The sequence below is a fragment of the Acipenser ruthenus genome, chromosome 14 (assembly GCF_902713425.1).
Source record: "Acipenser ruthenus chromosome 14, fAciRut3.2 maternal haplotype, whole genome shotgun sequence".
In the NCBI taxonomy this organism is placed as follows: Eukaryota; Metazoa; Chordata; class Actinopteri; order Acipenseriformes; family Acipenseridae; genus Acipenser; species Acipenser ruthenus.
In genome coordinates, this window is record NC_081202.1 from 35,752,070 (window position 1) to 35,778,567 (window position 26,498).

The 26,498-nt window shown below is 43.1% G+C and overlaps 1 protein-coding gene across 1 annotated transcript in view; it reads left to right on the forward strand.

Annotated features, from left to right (window-relative positions):
* The window catches only part of LOC117420034 (DENN domain-containing protein 11-like), a 37,072-nt gene that overhangs the window by 3,288 nt on the left and 7,286 nt on the right, over positions 1-26,498 (forward strand). Inside the window, exons 2-6 of the mRNA XM_058986468.1 lie at positions 20,976-21,075; positions 21,545-21,703; positions 23,334-23,487; positions 23,925-24,063; positions 24,797-24,928. Coding sequence (XP_058842451.1) covers positions 20,976-21,075; positions 21,545-21,703; positions 23,334-23,487; positions 23,925-24,063; positions 24,797-24,928 — 684 coding nt within the window. The remainder of the gene's footprint in view (positions 1-20,975; positions 21,076-21,544; positions 21,704-23,333; positions 23,488-23,924; positions 24,064-24,796; positions 24,929-26,498) is intronic.

Genomic DNA, 26,498 nt, shown 5'->3' on the forward strand with positions numbered 1-26,498 from the left:
AGGCAGGCAGGTTACAGTTTTTTTTGAGGACATACAGTAGGGTCTATCTTCCCAGTGTTCAATTTCCTGGACCCACATTAACTATGCATCACATGACTCTCTGGCAGCACCGGGCTGCAGTATCAGGTGTTGTTGTGTACAGGTTTCAGAGAGCTGGTTAATTATTAATAAACGGAGAGACCGAACACGTTACTGGCAGACTGTTTTCATGACAGCTCACTAGACGGGACCGTTGCAGTCAATAGGAGAATGCTACCTAAGCCTAAGCCCTAATGCTTTGTCAGCATTTTTTGTACCTAGAGGGATATAAGAATAAGTAATTACCCTGGTGTTTATTTAGCAGACACCTTTATCCAAGACGACTTACAGAGACTAGGGTGTGTGAACTATGCATCAGCTGCAGAGTCACTTACAGTTACGTCTCACCCGAAAGACGGAGCACAAGGAGGTTAAGTGACTTGCTCAGGGTTACACAATGAGTCAGTGGCTGAGCCGGGTCACATTGAAACTGCACAGAGATCAAACTAGGAAATAAGTTGCATAAAGTAACATGGTCATTTTAGTATGCTTTGTTTTTTTAGTTTTCATAAAATTCATGCAGTAAAACTTTTATATCAATTCAAATAAAGGTTGCTTGCCAGACAGCTGCAGATTTTGCACCTTCCATGTGGTTCAAATTTAACTTGGCGTGATCAATTCAAGTATATCTTTGGTTTTTATCTGTGATTACCCCTATCTCCTGTTGAAACAGGAAACAAGTGTGACAGGTGTGATCAGCAGTGTTTTAGCAGACTCACAATGACAGCATTTGCAATATTGCAACACCCTTTCTTATACTCCCCTACCAAGTACTGAGACAGAAAAATAACTAGATTAAACCTTTTGTGTAAACTGTTGTTTATTTCAAAGTACTTTTCATTGATTTTCACACCCAGTATTCACTTACAGTGGTTAGCAGTGCATCCAGATACAGTACCTGATGGAGCTTTTTGGAAATGCAAGAATAACAGGGTGGAACGTTTGTTGTCTGTATTTGTCAGACTCACACCCCAGATGGACTGGGGGGGTGGGGGGTTTCTGAATGTGTTAATCTTGGTAGGTAACAGTGGTTAGAAACACATAATGAAATGCTTTCCACACTGATTTCTACACAAATACCTTCTGCAGTCATTTATAAAAAGGGTTTCTTTTGATGACTTTCCTGGTTGGTTACAGACATTTCCAATATGTTAAAAGTTTCAACATTTTTAATCTTGAAGTTTAAACAATTAGGAAATTAAACAGAACCACCCCAAGCTTGCAGTATGTAGTGTAGGTCTAGTGGATCACGTGGCATGCGGTGATCACATTTTTTGGCAAGTCTGTGTATTTATTTAGGTTTCATGATATAGAACTCATGTACAATATAAAGTCTGTTGTAGTCTTGGATATTTCTTCAAATTAAATGTTGCATCATCGTAGCTGGTACCACTTTTCTGTAATTGAATTTCCTTTTGAAATGAAACTACACAGCCTTATGTCTGTTGTACAGTAGTCCTCAGACTGTGGAATTCCCTTCCCTTCAGGACTCTGGTTCACTCGACGTTTTTAAGTCTAGATTAAAGGCATTCTGTTATTGGCAATTCTGTCGTTTGTAGTACTTAGTCATTATTGAATTGTCTCATTTTAGTTGTTCTTTTGTAAAGTGCTTTGTGTAAGGAAAGTAATATATTGGTTTAGAATTTGTAATGATTCATTTCCAAACAGAATGTAGCACAAGTTATTACAGAAGCAAAGGTAGAGCTCAATTGCCTGTCCTTCTGGGAGCGTGCCAGCCACACCTTCAAGGTCACTGGGAGGACTGGGAGCAAAAAGTGCTTGTGTGTACTCCCAATTTATACAGACAGATAAACAAGCTTATGTGCTTTGCTAAAATTACAGTGTCAACATTGTACTTCCTCTTTTCTTAGCAGAGTTGTTTCCACAGAACATTACTTTCATTACACGCTTACCACCTGATAACACTGTTTAACAAATTTTTTTTTTTTGGTTTTTGGGTAGTAAGTGTTATTTCCTAATTGCTTATGCCTCAAAAGTATAGAAAATGGCTATTATTCACCACAAACTTTGCTTTTGTGACCAGGACAGTGATATTTTGAAATTTACCTATTTTCCAGAACATTCCAGATAGATTCAGTGCTGAGTAAACTTGGAGTAACTTCTAGAACTTTCCAGTAATATAAATAGTAGTATAAATACAGGGGCCTTAAGCCCACCAGTTCAGTTTAGTTCCAGCTGCCTAAGTGGATACATATCTGCATTTTTCTGAGATGGCATCAAGAGGCTGCAAGCATCCGGCAGACGCATTTTGCTATGTCTGCAGCCAATTTATCAAGACAAGAGCGAAAAAGTACTCCGTGGAAGCATCTGCTAAGATGTGTGAGGCCTACAAGGCATATTTCGGCATGCCTGTCGGGGATCAAGACAAACCCTGGGCACCTCATTTCACCTGCGAGCACTGCAAAAAAACTCTGGAAGGTAAGATGGACAATTGTTGCTCGGAATTTTATGTAAAATTTGTTAACATTTTTAAAATTGTAAAAGTTTTTTATTTTAAAATGTTTTACAATTTTCAATGTTATTGAAAAAATATATCATATATGAAAAATGTTGCGAGAATCTCTTACACATTATTCATGGGTGAAATAAATGTATTTTTGTAGGATGGTACAGAAGGGAAAAGAGAGCCATGAAGTTCGCTATCCCAAGAATTTGGCGGGAACCCACTGACCACTCAAGCAACTGCTACTTCTGCATGGTGGATCCTTCCAAACGTCGGACTGGCAAGAATGCACCTGCTATCACGTATCCGGACCTTCCTTCATCCATCGCCCCGGTGCCACACTGCCATGAGCTCCCCGTACCCACTCCTCCGGAGAGAGAGCAGCCGTCTTTAGAAGAGAGCAGCAAGTCAGAGAGCGAGGAAGACGTTGCAGATCCAGATGACAGTTTCAGAGGTGGAGCTGAGGAGAGAAACCCATACTACCCCAACCAAAAAGACCTCAACGACTTGATTAGAGATCTTGGTCTCACCAAGTCCAATGCCGAGCTTTTGACGTCTAGGCTCAAACAGTGGAACTTGTTGGATGAAAGTGTGCAAGTCGCAGATCAGAGGAAGCGTCACCAACCTTTTTCCAGCTTCTTCACCCGTCAAGATGGGCTCTGCTTCTGCCACAATTTGACCTATCGGAATCGCCTGTAACCAGAATGAGTGGCGCCTCTTCATTGACAGCTCATCCAGGAGCCTCAAAGCCGTGCTGCTCCATAATGGTAACAAGTACCCGTCTCTTCCCCTGGCTCACTCGGTGCACCTCAAAGAGGATTACAACAGCATCAAGACCTTGCTGGACGCCTTGAAGTATGATGAGTACGGCTGGGAGGTCATAGGAGACTTCAAAATGGTGGCATTCCTGATGGGTCTCTGTGGCAAAGTGGCTAGTGAAGGGGAACAGGTGTAGCGGTGATGCGATGCAGGAGTGAACAGGCAGACAACGGTATACAGTGGAAAAATGGTGTTTTATTTATAATCCCGGTCTGGTGACCGTTAAGTAATAAACCCCCGGCTATACACACCAATGTGTAAAGCACGGGGATAACAAAACAGGGCACAGTCCCGAACAAAAAGAACACACGGTCACCAGTCCTGGGTGAGTGCAGTCGTGCTGGTGCTTAGTGCAAACACAAGTATTTCCGTGACGTTTAGTGCAGTGGTGCTCCGGATTGTGCTGACCCTCGGCGACAGCTCCGGAGATGTGCTCTAACTGTCTGGTGAAGTAAAACACAAACAATTACCACACAGACAAACACAACACCAAAAACACGTATCACGTCTCTTTTATTTTCGTTATTGAGAGCTCCTCTCTCAGTCCTTCTCTCTCTCACGTTTAACCCAAACGAAGGAAAAGAACAGCGTTACCCTGGCCCCTATATGTAATCCCGCATGATATCTAGGTAAACGGTTGCAGCTGCCTTTTTACTTGCAGCTGCCCCTTGTTTACCTGTCAAATCAATACGGTCTTACAACAGAGTCTCGCTTCCTTCCAGGCTGACCCACTTCCCGGTCCCGGAAACGAACTGTCAGGCCAGCCCTTCCAGATACTTCTCCTCCCGTTCTTTAGCGCCCTCACAGGTCGGGAGGAAGATTTATCACCAGAACTCATTGTATTTCTGTCACATATCCCACCGCTCAGAGTGGAGCCGAAGGAACACTCGGCTAAATCTACCTTTCCCATTGCTCCCCCCTCCCGGGAAAAATAATCCGCATTTTGGTGGTCTTTCCCCGCACGGTGTACCATATGGTACATGAAGGGCTGCAACGCCAGATACCACCGAGTTATCCGGGCATTGCTATCCTTCATTGTGCTTAACCACGTGAGTGGGGCGTGGTCTGTGACAAGATCAAATGAGTGTCCCAGCAGGTAGTATCGTAAAGAGTGAGTAGCCCATTTAATGGCCAAACACTCTTTTTCGACTACGGAGTAGTTACGTTCCCGAGGTAACATTTTTTTGCTCAGGTACAATATCGGGTGTTCTACTCCAGCTACTTTTTGGGACAAGACTGCACCCAAACCTACATCCGAGGCGTCGGTGTGGAGGATGAATCTCTTGGTGAAATCTGGGGTAATAAGAGTGGGGGCCTGGCAAAGTTTACGCTTAATCGTATCAAACGCCCCCTGACACTCAGCTGACCATTTAATTAAATTTGGAGCACTCTTTTTGGTGAGGTCGACTAACGGGTTAACCACTGTGGCGTACTCGGGGATGAAGCGGCGGTAATAACCGGCTAAGCCCAGTAGTGACCTCACCTGAGTCTTGGTTTTGGGGATCGCTGCATCAACCAAAGCCTGGATTTTGGTGACCACAGGTTTCACCCTTCCAATTCCCATTACAAATCCCAAATATTGAGTCTCTGTTTTGGCAAACGCACATTTTCTCAAGTTAGCTGTCAGCCGGGCTGCCCTTAGAGACTGAAGGACGGCTGCAACCCTAGCCAAATGCTCTCGCCAGGTGGAGCTGTAAATCACCACGTCATCAATATACGCTGCTGCATATTCATGATGTGGGCGTAAAACCTGGTCCATCAGTCTCTGAAAGGCAGCGGGCGCACCATGTAGCCCAAATGGCATGGTTTTAAAGTGGAACAGCCCTTCTGGTGTTGAAAATGCGGTTTTCTCTCTGGAGCTGCGGGTTAAAGGGATTTGCCAGTATCCCTTCGTCAGGTCCAGAGTGGAAATAAACCTCGCTTTTCCCAGTCTGTCTAAAAGCTCGTCGACCCGAGGCATGGGATACGCATCGAACTTAGCAATAGCGTTCACCTTTCTGAAATCTACGCAGAAGCGGTTGGTGCCGTCTTTCTTAGCCACTATGACAATGGGGCTGCACCACTCGCTCCTGGAAGGTTCAATTACCCCAAGCTCGAGCATATCCCATACCTCTTTGCGCACGCCACTTCGTCGACTTTCCGGGATCCGGTACGGTCTCTCTCGCACTGTGACACCTGGTGGAGAGATAATGTCATATTCAACTAAGTTGGTTCTGCCGGGCACATCAGAAAAAACATCGCTGAACTCCTCAATAAGCTTACGCAGCTCTCTTTGCTGATCCGGAACCAACTGTTCCCCCATCGAAATCGCTCTTGTGCTCGGGGTCTCTGGACAGGGACCTAAATCATCCTCCATATTGCCTGGGGCTATAAATAAGACCTCCCGTGCCTGCCAGGGCTTTAACAAATTAACATGGTAAATTTCACGTTCATTCCGGCGATCGGGCTGTCTAATTTCATAATTTACTTTCCCTATAGCCCGAATCACCTCATACGGCCCCTGCCATTTAGCACACAGTTTTGATTCTGATGAGGGAAGTAGCAGCATTACCTTGTCCCCTGGTCGAAAGGTTCGAATCCGTGCATTTTTGTTGTAATGCTGCTGCTGTCGGTGCTGAGCCGATCTGAGGTTGTCTTGGGCCAAACGACCGACCAAATCCAGGCGATCCCTTAGTAGGAGCACATACTTCACTACATTTTTGGACGAGCCTTTGTGCTCCTCCCACCCCTCTCTCAGCAGGTCGAGAATGCCGCGAGGCTGCCGGCCGTACAGGAGCTCAAAAGGGGAGAACCCCGTTGAACTCTGCGGCACTTCTCTCACTGCAAAAAGGAGGTAGGGAAGAAGCGATGCCCAATGTTTCTGCTCTTGTGTTACAAATCGCCTCAGCATCGACTTTAAGGTCTGATTAAAACGTTCCACCAGACCGTCCGATTGTGGATGATAAACGGACGTCCTGATGGGACGTATTTTCAATATTTTGTACACCTGCTGTAACGTATTGGACAGAAAATTGGTTCCGTGATCGGTCAAAATCTCCTTGGGGATCCCTACTCTAGCCATAATCTGCGCTAACTCGGTGGCTATTGCAGCGGCACTAGTGGACCTCAATGGAACTGCCTCCGGGTATCGCGTTGCATAATCCACCACCACTAATATATGCGTATACCCTGAGTCAGAAGGTAGCAAAGGGCCCACTATGTCCATTGCAATGCGTTCAAAAGGAGTGGAAATAATCGGCAGTGGGACCAAAGGAGCGGGGCGCACTCGACCCGGCGCTACTCGCTGGCAGTCTGGGCATGTGGCTACATATCTCGACACATCAGTATGAAGACCTACCCAATAGAATCGAGCCAATATCCGTTCCCTCGTCTTCTCGGCTCCGAGGTGCCCCGCAAAAGGGATATCATGCGCCAGCCTCATGACCTCGGTCCGACAAGACGGGGGAACCAACAATTGTGTTACAGGCTGTCCTGTGCCCGCGGCTAGGTTTACCCTATATAGTAATTGCCCCTTGATACTGAAATGTGGATATACTAGCGCCCCAGCGCCGTCAACATCCTTACCTTCAATGGACCGGACCTGCCCCCAAGCGTGCACCAGTGACGGGTCATTATGTTGGCCCCACACTAGGTCCGCGCTTGAGTACCACGGGTCCGGTACATTGAGAGGGGCCGGAATAACCTCTGCTCTGGTCGGTCCAGTAACCTCGCTCTCTCGGTCACACTGCGTTCCCACTCCCTTCGACTGGCGTTTGTTACCCTTGCAGCACTCTCCCACCAGACCCCAGCCTTGTCTCACAAATGCTCCCTCCCATTTCGCGGTCCGTCTCTCCTTATTTGTTTTTCTAGGACGGAAAAGAGGGGAAAACATTTCAGTGTGAAAAGGAAACACATCACCAATTCGTTCCTTTTTTTTTTTCTCTGCCACGTTTACGTGTGTGGCTGAGACTGCCATTATTTGCATCAATTCTTTGAATTTTGGCCAGTCTCGACCCAGAATAACTGGGTGTGGCAACCTTTCCGCCACCCCGACTACAAGGTGACGTTTTATCGGTCCTACCGATAAATATACTTTTAATGTGGGGTATGCCGCCGTATCTCCATGGATACAGGAGATGGCCACCTGACCTCGTGGCCGCCACGACACACCGCCCAGGAGAGCTGTCCTAATCAAAGTCTGCTCACACCCTGTGTCCACTAATGCGTGGGTTTTCACATTCCCTAACACAACATTAATCAAACAAGGCCCCTCCCGACCATTTTCCCCACGCTTACCAGTTTCAGGTGCCCAATTGCACGCGGCCACGTCACACTCCATGGCAGCGGGGCATGACCTGGCCAGATGTCCCGGCTGGTGGCACCTAAAACAGATAGGAGGGACAGAGGGGGCATAGGTCATAAATCTGTCCCGCTGCTGGTATGGCAACGGGGCAGGGGCAGCACCTCTACCCCAGCTGGGGGCCAACCTTGGTCTCCATGGGGGGGAGGCAAGGGGGCCCAATGGGGTCGGTGTTCTAGGAGGTCTGGGTCCCTGGAACGCGGGGGGGGGGTGGTGGTGGTGGTGTTGGAGGAGAGGGAGGGAGAGGGAGGCTGCTCCGAAGGGCAGGGGCCGACAGGATCCCGATCCGGGCAGAAGTCAGGGAGTCTTCGAAGTCTTCAGCCAATTTGACCGCCTCCTCCAGGGTGTCGGGGTTGTGGCGCCGTATCCACGCCTGGGTTTCGGCGCCGACCACATGGCAAAATTGCTCTACCACAATGGCTTCCCCCATCTGCTGGGCGGTCTTCTTCCCGGGGGTCAGCCAATGCACCATGTGGTCGCACAACCGCTCTGCAACCACCCTGGGGCGTGTCTCCGGGGCTCTCCGGTACTCCCTAAACCGCGCCCGGTGGGTCTCCGTGGTGATGTTCAGCCGGCGGAGGATAGCCTGCTTGACCAGGTCATACTCGGTGGCGTGATGGTCGCTCATGGCTTGGTAGGCTGCCTGAGCCTCCCCAATCAGGCAGGGTCCCAACTGGCTGGCCCAGAACCAGTTTCAGGTGCCCAATTGCACGCGGCCACGTCACACTCCATGGCAGCGGGGCATGACCTGGCCAGATGTCCCGGCTGGTGGCACCTAAAACAGATAGGAGGGACAGAGGGGGCATAGGTCATAAATCTGTCCCGCTGCTGGTATGGCAACGGGGCAGGGGCAGCACCTCTACCCCAGCTGGGGGCCAACCTTGGTCTCCATGGGGGGGAGGCAAGGGGGCCCAATGGGGTCGGTGTTCTAGGAGGTCTGGGTCCCTGGAACGCGGGGGGGGGGGTGGTGGTGGTGGTGTTGGAGGAGAGGGAGGGAGAGGGAGGCTGCTCCGAAGGGCAGGGGCCGACAGGATCCCGATCCGGGCAGAAGTCAGGGAGTCTTCGAAGTCTTCAGCCAATTTGACCGCCTCCTCCAGGGTGTCGGGGTTGTGGCGCCGTATCCACGCCTGGGTTTCGGCGCCGACCACATGGCAAAATTGCTCTACCACAATGGCTTCCCCCATCTGCTGGGCGGTCTTCTTCCCGGGGGTCAGCCAATGCACCATGTGGTCGCACAACCGCTCTGCAACCACCCTGGGGCGTGTCTCCGGGGCTCTCCGGTACTCCCTAAACCGCGCCCGGTGGGTCTCCGTGGTGATGTTCAGCCGGCGGAGGATAGCCTGCTTGACCAGGTCATACTCGGTGGCGTGATGGTCGCTCATGGCTTGGTAGGCTGCCTGAGCCTCCCCAATCAGGCAGGGTCCCAACTGGCTGGCCCAGAACTCCCGCGGCCAAGCCGCCGCGGTAGCCAGCCGCTCGAACGCCACCAAATACGCCTCCGGGTCATCCTCCGCCGACATCTTCATTGCCCGTGCCTTCGGGGGCGACATCAGCGGTGTTGTGGTAGGGGTCGTTGCTGCGGCAACGGCCAGCCCTACCCGTTCAATGAGCGCCGTGTAGCGCTCCTCCCTCCTCCTCTCCTCTGCGTCGCGTCTGCTCTCCAGCGCCTGCAGCAGCTCCGCCAGTGCGTTGCGATCCATGATCCCGGATCTGACACCACGTGTGGCAAAGTGGCTAGTGAAGGGGAACAGGTGTAGCGGTGATGCGATGCAGGAGTGAACAGGCAGACAACGGTATACAGTGGAAAAATGGTGTTTTATTTATAATCCCGGTCTGGTGACCGTTAACTAATAAACCCCCGGCTATACACACCAATGTGTAAAGCACGGGGATAACAAAACAGGGCACAGTCCCGAACAAAAAGAACACACGGTCACCAGTCCTGGGTGAGTGCAGTCGTGCTGGTGCTTAGTGCAAACACAAGTATTTCCGTGACGTTTAGTGCAGTGGTGCTCCGGATTGTGCTGACCCTCGGCGACAGCTCCGGAGATGTGCTCTAACTGTCTGGTGAAGTAAAACACAAACAATTACCACACAGACAAACACAACACCAAAAACACGTATCACGTCTCTTTTATTTTCGTTATTGAGAGCTCCTCTCTCAGTCCTTCTCTCTCTCACGTTTAACCCAAACGAAGGAAAAGAACAGCGTTACCCTGGCCCCTATATGTAATCCCGCATGATATCTAGGTAAACGGTTGCAGCTGCCTTTTTACTTGCAGCTGCCCCTTGTTTACCTGTCAAATCAATACGGTCTTACAACAGAGTCTCGCTTCCTTCCAGGCTGACCCACTTCCCGGTCCCGGAAACGAACTGTCAGGCCAGCCCTTCCAGATACTTCTCCTCCCGTTCTTTAGCGCCCTCACAGGTCGGGAGGAAGATTTATCACCAGAACTCATTGTATTTCTGTCACAGTCTCCAAGGCGGTTTTACCAAGTTTCCCTGCTATCTTTGCCTTTGGGACAGCAGGGACACCAAGGTGCACTACCACAGGCGGGACTGGCCACAGCGGACCGAGTTCTCTGTGGGGAGGAACAACGTCAAGTGGGAGCCACTGGTGTACCCCCGGAAGGTGCTGATGCCACCACTGCACATCAAATTAGGCCTTATGAAACAATTTGTCAGAGCTCTAGATAAGGAGTCGGCAGCCTTCAAGTACCTTCAAGACTTCTTCCCTAAGCTGTCTGAGGCAAAGGTCAAAGCCGGTGTCTTCGTCGGACCACAGATAAAGAAGATCCTGGAGTGCAATGAATTCCCCAAGAAGCTCACTAGTAAGGAGAAAGCGGCTTGGAACAGCTTTGTCGCAGTGGTTCGGGGTTTCCTGGGCAATCACAAGGCCGAAAACTATGTGGAGCTGGTTGAGACTCTGGTGAAGAACTACGGCACAATGGGCTGTAGGATGTCCCTCAAAGTCCATATCCTTGATGCTCATCTTGATAAATTCAAGGAGGACATGGGAGCGTACTCGGAGGAGCAAGGCGAGCGCTTCCACCAGGATATACTGGACTTTGAACGCCGCTACCAAGGACAGTATAACGAGAACATGATGGGAGACTACATTTGGGGGCTGATTCGTGAAAGTGATTTACAGTATAATCGTAAATCTCGAAAAACTACTCACTTCTAAATCTTTTGTAGTCATTTTTGTATTACTTTAGTATAAATACATGTTAATTTGGATTCATATGTTGTTTTTTTCTGACTTTATGTGAACGAAAAGACACAAATTTGCCCGTTTTCTCATTGGAAATGGTCACAAAAGCAAAGTTTGTGGGGAATAATAGCCATTTTCTATACTTTTGAGGCATAAGCAATTAGGAAATAACACTTACTACCCAGGAACAAAAATTGTGTTACATAGTGTAGTCCATGAATTTATAATTGTATGCAACAGCAGCATTGCCTGTGTAATCAGGGTACTCAGTAGCAGCATTGCCTGTGTAATCAGGGTACTCAGCAACAGCATTGCCTGTGTAGTCATTGGTGTGTCTGCTTGACTAAAGTGCAGCCAGTTTAGACACACTCTCACTTCTCTTTCACTTCCCATGTCAAACCACAACTTGGGTTTTTCTCCTAACCCCCCTAATCAGCATTTTGAATAATATGTTGTCTTTTGTTGACTATATATGGTTGCTCTTTTTTATGTTCTACATTTTTTCATGACTGTTTTTTATTATGGTAAATTAGCATGCTTATTTAGGCACTCTACGATTTGACTGGGGAAAGATAACGTAGGGTTATTGGCGTTCACAAAAAAAAAACGGTAACCTTTTCACTTCCTTTTTAGCTTAATTATTGAGCTCATTGCTTCATTTAAATTGCTTTCTTTAAGTTTTCAGGGCATTTTGTTAATGCACGTCTATTTTTGTTTTTCGCTGTTCTACATTTTTTGAATGCAACTGTTCATTTTAACCATTTTTTTTAACATAACAGTACTATTGCATGAAACCGCAGTGTAATAATCCAGCACCTCTGCACTTAAACATTTATGTTAGATGACAAGTGTTCAGCTGATATCCCATCACACCTTTCTTCTTAAAGACTCTATATATGAACCCCCAATATCTCACAAGCACCTGGGTACATATTGTTACAATATCACAACAACAGGAATACGCTTTTTTTTTTTGGTGCATATGTATAGCTATTATGTACTATACAGTCAAACCTGTATTAAGAGACCACTCAAGGGACAGTCTAATAGTGATCTCTTAACACAGGTGGTCTCTTAAAAGAGGGCCCATAACTTATGAATGTTCTATTTGTCTCTGACATGCTTTCCTGTAATTATGTATGTCTTACACACACTGTAAAAGCCAGAAGATGTAATATGAACAAAAGGAAGTATGTAATTTAATAACATTCATTTAGATAATGCATTTACAAAACAAATTATTTTGTTAAAGTAATGAATGCTTGCCTGTCTCAGGTCACACAGAATGTTTTAAATCCTTTGCAAATTTCAATGCCTGTGTCTGCCTTTCAGGTACGTGTTGATTCACTGCATCCTGAAACCAACGCCATCATAAGCATGAGATCTTTTTCGATTATCGCGCACATTGTTTTCATACTCTTATAAGTATGGCTTGAATTTTTCTGTGTTTTTATTTTCCTTTTAACGGGTTTTAGCTGCCATATCCTAATTATGAGAACATTCTGTTAAATTAGCTGGAAAGAAACAACACAACTTGAAACGGACACATTGGTACCTAGTTCCCGAGCAAGTGCGAGAACGAAATGCAAGTTAAAGTGATTAATGTCTTAATGTTTAGTTAAGATATTGAATTGGCTCAAAATACGGTAATGTGAACAAAAATAAAAACCTAAAACTTTAAGCCCTAGTTCTTTCCGTTTCAAAATGCTGTATCTGCGTCTTTCCAGTGCCGAATTGTTCAGCATACCCGAAAATAATCTTAATCTATTTTTAATTGGAACTCAATTATTTTGCTAATTAAAACTCAATACAATGAATTAACAACAACTTACCATTTGAAGTGCACTTAATGTGTACATATTATGTTATCATAACTTAATGTGCTTGTGTTCTGCTTACTGATTTATTATCTTCCACTTTACTTAAAATTTTTAAGTTGCGGTAACTTCAATGTAAATTAAAAAATATAACTTAGTGGAACTCAAAAGGCAAATGTACGGTTAATCAATTTTTTTTAGGCAACTGATTACCTGAGGTTAATTGAGTAGCACTAACTCAAACTAAATAATACATGCAATATATAAAGTTAACACAAATTTACAAAAAAAACATGTTCAAATGCATAATTAAAACATGAAGAATGTTTTATTGTAACAATTTGAAAATTGTATTTAACAAAGGTGCAATAATGGTGACATAATCACAAAGTATTTGAGAGGTCTGTTACTTTACACAGTGCAACTTTGCTTTGTAGTGTGAAAAAGAGGTTAAGTGATCCTGTCTCTCTGAATCCCAAATCATCACCAAGCCCCTACTCCCTAGATACTCCCATTGAGATGCTAGGATAAGTGTAAACATGGTAAAAAAAAAAAACACTCCATCCAGCCTATCAGAAGTCAGGGTGAGGTTGTTACTCAGATGTACATAGGCGGTAGGGGTCTATTTGGGATTCAGAAAATGACTATGACCATTTTGAGGTAGCCTCTGCTTCCAGATGTTGATAGTCTCTGAGAAAAAAAAAAAACATTTACCATGAGCTTAGTGCTTTTCAACAATAGAAATTCTCTAGAAAAAGCTCACCAGAAGCATGTCAGCAGAGTATGTGAGCAACCTAAAAATTTATATTAAGTAGAATCAACTGCATCAAATGACTATCAACAAACTAAAGCTGGACTCACTGATGCTGCCCACAACTGTATTACAACAATTCTGTTACGTCACCTTCACCTTCCACTCGCCCGCCTTCGGCCATATGACATAAGTAAAACACTTATGTGGCCTGTAAAGTTTGCTTTCCCTGTTAGAAAACAAAAACTCAGGATTTGTTCTGTATTCCAACTACCATAACAGCTCTTTCAGTGCCCTAACTAAGATCACAAGAAAATAAGAGAATTGAAACTCATACACTGGCTGCAAACTCAAAATGTCTTCCACAGTATAAAAATAATGCATCCACCAGAACCCAGGCGGATCGTGTCTTTGGTCAATCACTAGACATGTATCAGCAAGACATTCTTCAAAGCCTGCAGCCTTGGCTTAAGTTTCCCATCTTCTAGGCCCAGCAGGATTTTTTGAATGAACTCAGAAGTGTTGGCCAGCTCTTTTGGATAACTCAGATGTAGAGCATAGATCAGACCGAACATTACCAGGAAAGCGTCAGCCAGTCTGGGTAGGTTGGTCACCATGACTTCACTCTTCACTCAATGGAAATCTTGATTGGGTTGAAGTGGATCGGCTTTTCAGTGTCGTCACTGATGACTGTAAGGATGGCGACTGGTGCATCATCAACATCTGACTCATCAGAATCCTCCACCTGAAATGCACAAATTATAGCAAAAGTAGCATTTAGAAGACCAAGGTTAAGACTCTAGTGACTGAAATAGCTTTAAAAACTTGCTGTATAACAACCACAAATTGATATAATGTTGAATTGGAATGCGCACAATCAACACACATACACCAGAGGGGCAGAAAACTAACCCTGCATGTCTTGAAAAATCCCGAGACGTCCTCGCGCAGCAACACAGGAAGGGCACGGAGCACAGTGGTACGCCTTGTGTGGACATCATGTTGGTCCTGAAGAGATAATAATCCCAAATCCATTTTGAGACATAGGTCTAATCTCAACATTAAGACCAAGCCCTCACGCCCTATGCACTCTGGAGATCTGACAAGATTTGGCAGGTGACAGCAATATGCCATACATTCCAACTAGCCTATCAAAGGTCTATATGGAGCTGCTAGCATATTGCCTACACCTGTCATATCCTTTCAGATCTCCAAAGTGCACAGGGCAGGAGGGCTTAGGGTTGACCTTCATATTGGGTCATACTTGTCTACCTGGCACACAAATCTTGTGAATAGTTAGAATGGATACATCATGCATCACACAAGCACCAGTACATGAACCCTCAGATCACTAAAGTGATAACAATGTACAAGTATTCCAACCAGACCTGAGTCAAATAGATTATGCTTGATTTACTTTGACCCAGGTCTGATTCCCATCTTTAGATATGCAGTGACCTAGTGACGTATGCATTGACCATCTTACCTGTAGATCATGAATCCTCAGAATGTCAGCCAAAGCATCAGATGTCTTTCCTGTCTTTGATGCCCTCTGACGGTATAAGGTCATCAAGCGAAGAGTGTGGCGGTTAAGCTCTTCATAAAAGATGTTCAGCAAGTTCTGGTTTGTAATCCGTTGGAACTCGGCATACACCTACACACAGAAACGACAGACAAGTGACAGTGTTCAAGACAAGTTATTTAATTAAAATTATATGGAAAAACAAAATATTGGTGAAAAACCAAAGCTGTGCAATTTTACCTGCGACTCCAACCGTAGAGCCGGCCAGCGCTCAAGGATATCTCTCACAGGTGGGCTGTTGGTGACTACCTCCTGCCACCGCAGGACAAATGTCGTCTGCATCATCCTATCGATGAGGGGTAGGGTTTTCTCAGTCTTCTGAACTTCTTGTATTATCTCCAGCCTCTGTCTTTCAAGACTTGCCAAGTCCTGTCCTTTGGGGAAGTCAGGCAAAAAGTTCACTTCAGCACGCTTGGGTCTGTTTGAGTGCGATGGTTCATTCTCTGGATTACTTCTGCTTCTTTTTCCTGCGTTTACACTGACCTCTTGACATCCTACTCTCCTCAACTTGGTTCTGTAGTTACCCAATTTGTATTTTATGCTGTTCTTCCATCCATACCAGCCAGTCTCAGATCCAAGCTCTTTCAGGCAGGGGTGTTTGGAAACAAGTGCTTCAGCTGCTTTTGATAACTCTCTGTCACTTGGGTAAGCTTTGAAACTGTAAATAGTAGCTGCAAGTTTCTCTAGGATGTCATGCTTTTGATCTCTAGATAACTGAAGACACTTTCCGTTTCTTTCAAAGGCAGTGTTTCCTTCTCTGAGCTTCAATTCTACCTCATAAGCAAAAGTGGGCATGGGAAAAATACCTGGCAGCCATCTACTAAGTGTCTGTAGTTGAAATAGAACTGTTTCCACCTCTGCCATGAAAAGTTTCAGTGTACCTTTCTGTGGCAACTCGTCAATGTCCACTAGGGAGATAAGTTCTCCATCAAAATCAGGGTCTTCGTACTGCAAGCTGAAGTCTGCATCCAACTTGAGCTTGTCCTTCAAAATGCTTTTCAGGTCATCAACAGACTCAGGGCGGGTGTCAAGTGTAATCTTCCTTATATTGTCGGCTTCAACAATGACACGAAGTTTCAAGGCTTGAGAGAATACGGCTGCCATATTTCTGTGGTAGGATAAACAGTCAACAGTTTGCATGCCCAATATCAAAACAACCTTATCAATGAGGCAATAATAAGAGAGTTACATAATGAGCTCAAACCAAAGTAATTTTACAATTACACCCACTTTAAAAGACAATGTGTCGGCAAAAGTACAAGAGCAACTCACTTTAGAAACACAGCTGATCTAGGCACAAGTATCACCTTAGGGAAAAAATATGTTTTTAAAAAGTTGTATCACTAATGAACCAACAGATTACTCACCTCAAGATTAACTCAGCACTCTCTCAGTAAAATGTATCTCTTGGGGGTCAACAGCAGCTGGCCATCAACGGTGTAACCAGCAAACGTGACAGTGTCATTGAGCTCAGATAGCAGGTGGACAGACAGGCTCCCTTGTGTAGGTGACAGCTGTTAGGAACGCAGCATACATGTTCAACATACCATGACTCAAAGTGACTACAGAGGAAGGAAACATTGTAATTCACAAGATAGATGTGAGCAATGTTGCAGAATTGAAGCAGACAGCCATTCACTTCAACAGATACAAACATTCCAGTAGCGTAGTGAGTGCCATCAACAGTGACGTTAGATGTACTGTAGATTGTGTTACTAGAGTGCAGTGTGGTATCGTTTTAGATGAGTTTTGAGTCCATTGAATGAATGAAATGTACAAACACAATCATTGTAGAGACAAGGAAGTGGACTGACTCTTGAATAGTGTCTATGTTGCAGGCGATAGTGTTTTAGCAACTCTGTCCAGTATGGCCGCACCCAACTTACAATTCCAAGCAATTCCATTCCATCAGCAACCTGGAAGCATAACAAATGTTGTTACCCTACATGGTAAAGATAAACATGTTTATCACAAATGTAATCCAATGTGATTTTGCAAAGTGTACCTTTCACTTCTGGGATATAGCATAGGGCCTAGGCTAGCTAGATGAGCACCAGCATCCTTCAGTCAAGCCTGTAGAGAGAAAGAGATCTCATTAGCAAAAATGAATTGATGTCCTAATTCCTCATTTTGAAACATGACAAATAATTTGAAACCTTAAGTACTTGGTCAACTATGCATTTTCATTCAAAGCCGATTTAATCAGAGCTCAATGGCTAAATTGACCTGCAATAGATTGTAACGTTGACACTCAAGAGTAATTGAGATTACAAAATGTCAAAGAAACATGGCAAAATATCAATGTCACCGCCTTACCTCTGTCCCTCCCTAACAGTTTCAAAACTAAAAACTTTACTTGATAACTATCATGGAGAAAAATACTCAGCTACACCATGTTAAAGGCCGCTAATGTTACACCTATCTTGTCATAGCCACCTGGTCTACTCTAAGCCACTATTTTGTGCACCTGGCGCCACCATGCGATTTCATCAAAAACGTGGCCATCCGACATTACAAGTTTCTTCTGGCTTTTTCCAGGCTAGCTAGCTACTAAAGTTAACAGGCTAGCAGGAATGCAACCTATTTGAAACGTATGGAAGCTTGAATTATTTAGCTAGCTACCCAGGTTGATAAGTAAATGACAGGGCCGCCGAGAGCCATCATGGGCCCCGGGGATGGATTGGTATGTCTCACTACCGCGTGTATAATAGTCATTAATTGGAAGCTTACTTAACATCAAGTAACATACGTTTTTAGCATAAACTACATTAATGGTGTTGCTATACACTATTTTATTTATCCCGTGCCAAAAATAAACCATCTCTGCTCTTAACTAATAGCCTGTATTGGTAAATATATTTGTATTTTAAGCAATATAACGGATCATTCTCTAATTGTGTTTACCACCGGCTGAAGAAAGTGCTTTATTTACTTTACATTGTACCATTTTTATAACAAACTGCTGCACCACGTTGTTTTGAACAAATTATAGATCTTAATAATAGAATAATTCATACCGTGGTATATATAACGGCAGTTTTTCTTTTTAATGTTGTGGTGGGAACGCAGAGGGTCTTGTGCAGGATTAGTTGTTTTAAAATATTTTATTTCCCTGTCTTTCCCGCCCTCTCGGTGGGCCTGGTAAACGATACATAGTCCAAAGCTGAAGACATGTTAGAAAGCTGCCAGTTAGTTGCGTCGGATAGCTAGCCATTGAACGTGTTAGCATAGGTTTGCACGGAATTCAGATCGTGGTAGCTATGTAAAGCTCTTGACAATGCTAAATTCGTCTAAAACATAGCAAATATATGTAAACAGTGCTTACATCATTGAATCATTAGTCGGTTGAGAAGCTAATGCAATCGACATTCGTACTCACCGAGACCTTATCCGCGGGTAACTGCTCGTCAGGTGTGGGAAACAAGTGTCCAGATTGCAGTGAGACACACAGGCAAACCAGCCAATCGCACCGACGCGTTTGTCCAACGTCATGCAAAAAACACACGATTGGCTAGCCTGCATTTGAAAATTGCCTTTCGTAAATTTCAAACATAGATTAGTTTAAAAAATAACCAGAAATATTTTAGATTTTTAGCATCTGCATCACAACACAACTGGCACTTATTCAATTTGTGCTCAACTCAACTGTGATAGCTAGCTAGCTTTCTGGCTAGTGAGCTGATTTAGCGGTCTGACAGCTTTGCAGAAATGAACTGTTAAATTCGTAAAATTATAACAAACTATACAGACTTGATCGAGATTCGAAAGTTTACAGTATACAGTTTCTCCACCGCCGCAGATAGAAGAGATTAAACGTTTAGTTAACCTACAATATTAGTCGAACTCCAGGAAGAGCCACCATATTTTAGATGATTTTTCTCGACCGTGCCAACGTCGATGACGTTTGTGACGTCACACATTAATAAACTCAAACTGTAAAGATTTGTGTGTCAGCAAATCTAATATCAGAAGTTCTCTTTACATAAAATCCCACATATAGTTCATCTGAATCAAAAACATAATTGCTACAAAATCAAAACTGAGTTGCAAGTTAAGGGAACCCAAAACGTTTGTGTCAGTACTACTATTTTATACCTTTTGTGTTTCCAATACTTAATTTATTCAGTGAGTTTAACTATTCGGGTTTACAGTGTGCTATTCAAATCTGAAATCAGTTCAAAAATATCTTCTACCAAACGGTACATGTGTGATCTAACTGCCCCACAGTCCAAAGTAATAAGGTTGATATAGTAGCATATCAAAGTAATCAGACCAATTATTTTACTAAATTTAGCTTTGGCTGTATGTAACTGCTTTGCTTTAAAAAGTAAAACTTTTTAAACTTCTACCACTACCACAAAAATACTTTTAAAGCCCCACAACTTTACTTGTAAAGTTACCATCTAGTTTTAATTCACCTTTTGCTGCCTTTCAGCCATTCCTTATAATTATTTTCTTTATTTTAAGTTTCCAGGGCATTTTGTTAATGGCACGTGTGCAACACACAAACCTGAAGTGTATTTTTATTTTAGTTTTCTTACTTTGTTCTTGTTCTAAATTTCTTGAATGCAACGTTTCATTTTAAGCTACATTTTTACACAACAGTAGTACTCACACATGTTTCGTCACCATCACAACTGCTGCATGAACCTGGGGTTACCGTATTCTGCAGGTGTTTATACAGCACCTCTTGACTTCCAGGCATTCCTGTTCGATCAGATTGTTATCGTCCCTCTCGTGCTTAAGTTTAAAAAATGTGATATGCTGGATTTTTCCTTTACAGACGACATCACGGTGCATTTATAAATATTGACACAAGTGTTGTGTATGGAATGTCTATTTTCCATAAGCTTGGAAAAGAAGTAAGTTTTTAATAAAGATTTAAATTCCTCCAGAGTGTCAGAGTTTCTGACAACAAGAGGCAGGGAATTCTAGAGGGAGGGAGTGCTAGTAGAAAAACTCTGACTTCCCAGAACGACACACCTTAATAAGGGAATGGTCAGCAACTTCAAACTTGAAGAGCTTAGTTGACGTCTAGGGATATACGGATAATTCAGAGAAATATGTAGGCCCTATTCTCCGAACAGTTAAGAGTAAGATCTTAAATGTATACGAAACTTGACAGGCAGCCACTGCACATTTTCCAAAACAGGTGTAATATGCTCAGTCCTTTTTGTATCAGTCAATATTCGTGCAGCTGCATTTTTGGACCAGTTGTAACCGATTCAACAAAGCATTACAGTAATCAATACGCAATGTTACAAAAGCATGGATCAAAATCTCAGCATCCTTCTGTAAAAGGTAAGAGCGAACTCTAGCAATGTTTAAGTGGTAGAAAGAAAACCACAGACGAAACATGAGCCTCAAAACTAAGACCAGAATCTAAGATTACTCCCAGATTCCTGTCTGAAGTGGATACAGCAATGTCATGACCACAGAAGGTCGGATAGTGATGTAGTTTGAAGCTGTTTCCTAGTGCCTGCCAAAGCTAGAATTAGAATTCAACTGTAGAAAGTTTTTTTAGTCATCCAAACAACAACATCATCCAAACCAGCAGATAACCAGAGTCAGCTTTTGTAGCACCAGCAGTCAATTCAATATGCACTTGTTGAATTGTGCCAGTCCATGCTTGTCAAAAACAAAACAGGAACACCATCTCCTGTAATAGTGTTTTCATACTAGCTCGTAATACTGTGGGAAAGCACACTTGCACTGGACTGCTTGCTATAGTTTTCTTCACACCAGAAGGAAATCAGGGAGCGAGTTCACCTAACTACTGAACTTCTACAGCTCTGCATTCAGCGCGGCAGGCCTTGCATACAAAGAATGCACTGGACGGTGTGACAGTTTGAAAGCTGTATGATGCAGGCTAGCTCTGGTGTGATTCTTGGCTTTCTTTTTCTGTTGCCAGGTAACATAGTGGAATGGTGTTTGCCTCAGGATGTTGACCTGGTCGGAGTAGAGTTTAAGTCTATGGCCAGCGGATCCCATAAAATTTCTTCAGACTTCATGTAAGTTTGCCCTTATATGTTTAACCCCTTTTAATATTTAATTTCTTGTTATAGTTAATGTATTTTTGTAAATGGCACAGTATACCAGGGTTAATCTTGATTTAGAGAGAAGCAAATTGTAAGCAATGCATCATTTATTGCACTTTTGTTAATTGTGGACAGTGGCATAATTATGATTAAAAAATGAAGATTGAACTACTGTTAAAGTGTTGTTAAAGATAGCTGTAATTTGAACACTGATGACATTGAGATTTCTTGTCAATGTTTGTCAAATAATTTTCTTTTAAGGTTACTTCTACGTTTATATTTACAGCTGTGGCAGGGGGTGTATGTTACAAACAATGTTTTCTAGTTCCTTTTGAATTGTATTTTTGTGAAAATATCTGCATGCCTGTAACATCATGTCCCCTCAGAAACACGCTCAGAATCTCACAACGTCTGGTTTGTGTTATTATCCTGTCTTCTCCAGCTATTTCCGCAAAGGCAGCTACTTTGGGCTTGCGTGCTTCGCGAACATGCCGGTGGAGAGTGCGCTGGAAAGAGGGGCTCGGATGAAGTCTGTGGGGATTCTGTCTCCTTCCTACACCCTGCTGTACAGATACATGCACTTCCTCGAGAACCAAGTCAGGTAGGTGCAGGATTTTAAAACGCTTGCTATCCAGCATATAACCCGTAAAGTGCTCCATCTCATTTGTCCTGGGGACAGCCAGCAGCCACACACAATCCAGTTACAGCTTTCATGCTAAACATTACAAATACATTTACACTTGCAGGATAAAAGCAGCACACATTTACACTTAAATCATACTAACACAGTCCGTTTTTAAATAATCCAGTTGAAAGTACTTTTGATTTTCTCTTGTGCTCATTGCATAGCCCTTTCCAATGATTTGGTGCTCTATGTGCAAATTACTTCACAAATTTCATTTTTATTTTATTTCTTTTTTTAATATAATAATATACTTGGGTTCTGTGAGTTCTTAGAGAAGAGCGTTGGCTAATCTCTTTTAATTCAGAGGTTAAAAAAGCTGGACGCACATTTAAAGAGAAACATCTCTTCTAGAATCTAGTTTGGATATACAGAGAGAGCATGCACCCCCATCCAAATCCACATTAAACACCATGCTTTCTGTAGACATTTGGTATTTAAACCTGGAGACAGTTTTGTATGGCATAATAATGTATGAGACGAACTGCATAATTTAATCGAATAAAAATGCTTTTAGAAATGGGGCTGGTTGACGGTGTGACACACTCTGATTGTGAAATCATGAATGTCACCTATGTGCTTTGTTGTAGCTCAGTAAGTAAAAAGGGGTGCTTTGAATACGGATGAACATTTTATAGTGAAGCCAGAAATAACTTGTTTAAAAGATTAAACATGCATTGCCAGTTTAATTGCATTATTAAGCCTCCTGAAGGGGGCTCTTGTATATTTTAGGCAAGCCGATGTTCTTTCCTCACTTCTATAAAAGCATGTGAGATGCTGTACTGAGTTTGAAATGTGCCGTAACTTTAACCCATGACATCTCTGCTTTCCATTTGAACACTTTGATATATTGGCTTCACATTTGAACTGTATTCCCCCCAAAAAAGCTGTAAAAGTATGTTTAATAGATATATGGCTGGTTTCACAGACCCTCATTAGCACTAACCTTGGATTATTTTAGGTAAGGTAATACAAGCTTAGTACTAATCAGGGTCTGCGAAACCAGCAATAAACGTTTAAACCATTTGTGTAAGTGGACGTTTAAACAATCAGACACATTTCCAATGAAGTCAACTTGAAAAATGAAGATGATTTAATGTTTATAGTTATCTTTATATTTATTTCAAATTTGACATTATTTTTTTTACATACAGTATTCAGTTCAATGCATCAAGATATTATAAAATATTAAACTTTTTGAAAAAGTTGATCCTCATAAAACAGGTCTTTTTCACTTAAATGTTTTGTAAAATACTATGTCATTTAAATGTATTACATTTAAGAACCTTTACAGTCTTGAATAAAAATGAATCATTTCTCTTAAGTCATTGACAAAACTGTAATCGGTAACTATTTGAGGTTGTATAAGCACTGCCAGAGTTCGTAACAATAGTGATGCACCGACAGAAGTCATGTGTATGAATCACTGATAAAAAATTGGATGACGTCAATAGGTCAGTAATGTGGGTGTAAGTCCATTTGAGATTAAAACTGTAGCAAGATTGAGAGTTTTAGTCACTTAGAATTATGCTTAACTGTCTTGCTGCAGGCATCAGCTGGAGTCTCCAGGGCACTACACTCAGTTAGAGGCTTTTTATGAAGACAAGAAGGGTGTCCTGCCCATTGGGAATGGAGGGACTACTTGCCTCCAGCCAATCCACTGGCTGCCTTCCATCAACAGATGCATGCACCCTGAAATGAAGGTAGGAATGGAAAGCTGCACTCAGCACAAGCATTAGACAAAGGGATAGTAAGGTAGGTTCTTGTATGATTTAATTAGTGCCTCTCTTTTATGTGGGACGCAGAGTATAACCACCAATAACCATTGTGTGCTATACAAGCGCATTTTTACCCAGTTGTGCACGTTTCTTTTGTCAAAAAATGAGGGCCATGGCCCCCCTGGCCCTCCCAGCTCCGGCACCCCTGACCCGAGGCAGTGCTGCATTGTGTTTAGACCTGAGGGACTAGAGCAGAGAGGCTGTGGTTTATTAGTGAGTAGAGCAATGGACTGAAAGGCTGCGTACTTGGTGGTAAAAGCCGAGCATGGCAGTCGGTGTGTGATGTTTTAGCTCCCCATCATAACCGCACTGTACTGTCCTAGCAACACATTTTAAAAGGGTTTAAACGTCTCTCCCAACAGATCACACACCCGGCCGGCTGCATGTCCCAGTTCATTAAGTTCTTCGGGGAGCAGATCATAGTCCTGTGGAAATTCGCCCTGCTCCGGAAACGCATCCTCATCTTCTCTCCTCCCCCTGTGGGGGTCGTCTGTTACAGGGGTAGGAGGACCTTGTGGGAATGTCTCTAAACAACTGCAGTGTGGGACGGTTGAGTTTTTGTTAAGTTCTTAAAGAGCAACTATCTTCAAATCACATTTCCATATTTATGTAATATATAATAGACCCTGATATTGATTTGATACAGACATCTGAAATGTCTCTGTATCAAATATTTTGTATGAGTTGGCTTGTATCACAAAGTTTGCATCAGATGGAAATGACATTACAATTAGCTATATTGTTGAATTATTCTTATTAAACTATATATAATAATAGTAAGATACAAGCTGAATTTCACCCCCCCAGTGGAGTGGATTTCAGGTTGTATAATACAGCACCCTAGATGATATTCTGAAGAGAACTGTCCCTTGACCTTTTTATGATGTTTGTGCAGTGTGTGTTCTGCTTTAAATGGTCTGCTGTTACCTGTTTTAACCAAAGTGTTTTGTCTGATTTGTTTGTGTTTTGTATTGTTATAAAATGCCTGCTGCCAGTACTAGGAATTACAAAGAAGGTGTGAGCTTCTTAGAGGAACAGCCTGTAACAGCAGCTTTAAATAAAAACCATGCTCACCACTCGATAATTTGGTTAGTTCTTTGTTAGACGAGGTGACAAGTCCTATATTGTCCTGTATAAGGGCCCTTCATAATACTTAATATTTGCAGTATTTCACTTGTTTTATGTGCAGTGAAATAAAGAAGAGCACAGTAATAAAGCCTGTTCTTCCTCACAGTGTATGGCTGCTGCTGTCTGGCGAATGTGTCCCTTCCTGGAATCGGGGTCTCTGTGCCAGAGTTTCGACCGTTCTTCTACATCAACGTGGCTGACATCGAAGTGCTGGAGAATGAGGTCTCGTATGTAGCCTGTGAGTACACTTACTCCTTTGTTGGTGCCACTTTGATGGCTGCCAATTATATGAACCTTCCTGTTAAGTACACTGCCACTAGTACCTATTCACCCAGTAGAACTGAATAAGCAAAAGTTATTCAGAACTAGGTCTTTTGCCATTCCATTGATTTCAATGACAAAAGGCATTGTTTATGCCAGGGGTAGCCAAACTTCCTGATCCTACCAGCCACATACCAAAATTTCCATGTGGTCGAGAGCTGCAAGACACGTGTACTGTGAACATGAAATGTTTGCGAGAGCAAGCCATTTTAAATACTAGCATTGTTGTGCAGTATGCAAAATACACAAGAACAAGGGATAGAACATTGCCTATACAGTTTCTGTGTAATTTGTATTGTACTGTGATCTACAGTGTATTAAACTGTAAATGTAACACTGGTATGTATTACACACAATAAAATATATTCAGTTATTATGAAGCAAAATACAGTAACTGACCTAATTTCACCAAAAAACACCACATAAAAACACATTTTTTGTAAGGATTCTTTTTGACAAGCTCTTCCCTTGAAGATCTAAATGCTGGGTTTAATAAAAAAAAAAAAGACCTTTTTTTTTTTTGTACAGGTATGACTGCTGCGTGTATTAAATACTATTGCGCTTTTGTGGATGACAAATGCACCGTATTTATTTTGAAAGGGATTACAGTACCTGCTCATGACGAGACGTAAGATATGTAAATGTAATATTAATTTTAGACCTGCGATATAACATTTAAACATGCATTCTGTAGTCTAGCACCAACACTCCAATTTTATAAAAAGATTCATTCATCTGAATAAGGATGTTTGCCACAAGTAATATTCCATGCTTGCCATACAACTCGCTTGAGTTTTTAAATCAATTTCTTTACTGAACGCTGAAAGCACCATCTGCCTTAAACCTAATCCAGGAGGATTTTCAGCTGAAAATGTGTTTTCGTGATGTTTGAGGTTGCTCGCCTTGTGCAGACTACAATGTGTAAGCGATTTATTGCAGATGAGACACAGGTTCACCACTGTTTTCAGTGAAAGCGAACTCTTTCTCCCAGTCTGGTTTAAAGCCTCATACTTTTGTTTATTACTCGTGGAGGGTTTGCTCAATGCCATTGACTCCACGAAAGAAACGAGCACTTAATTCAAAATTATGAAATTTACTTTCAACTGCACATCCGGCTTCGAAATGTGACGAAATGTCCTTGAGTGAACACGCAGGCTCAAAGAAACAGGCGAGAGAACGAGAGAGAAAGGAGTAATTAACACGAACGAATACAGAGAACACAAATAATAAACGTTGTGTTTATCTTTACGTTCTCTCTTTTTGTTTTTGTTTATTTTCTTTCGAGCTGCAAAGTGTGCGTCACCCAGCATTTCAATGGGAGCCGCACTGGAACTGCAAAAGAGCCGCGGTTTGGCCACCTCTGATTTATACAGTGTTAAGCACGCCGTATATTTAGGGCAAACTCAGCTGTTTAGATCTTGATATGTGCCAGTCACATAGATTTAAATAACAAACGCACTGCTTATACTGTAGTAATCGCTCTTACT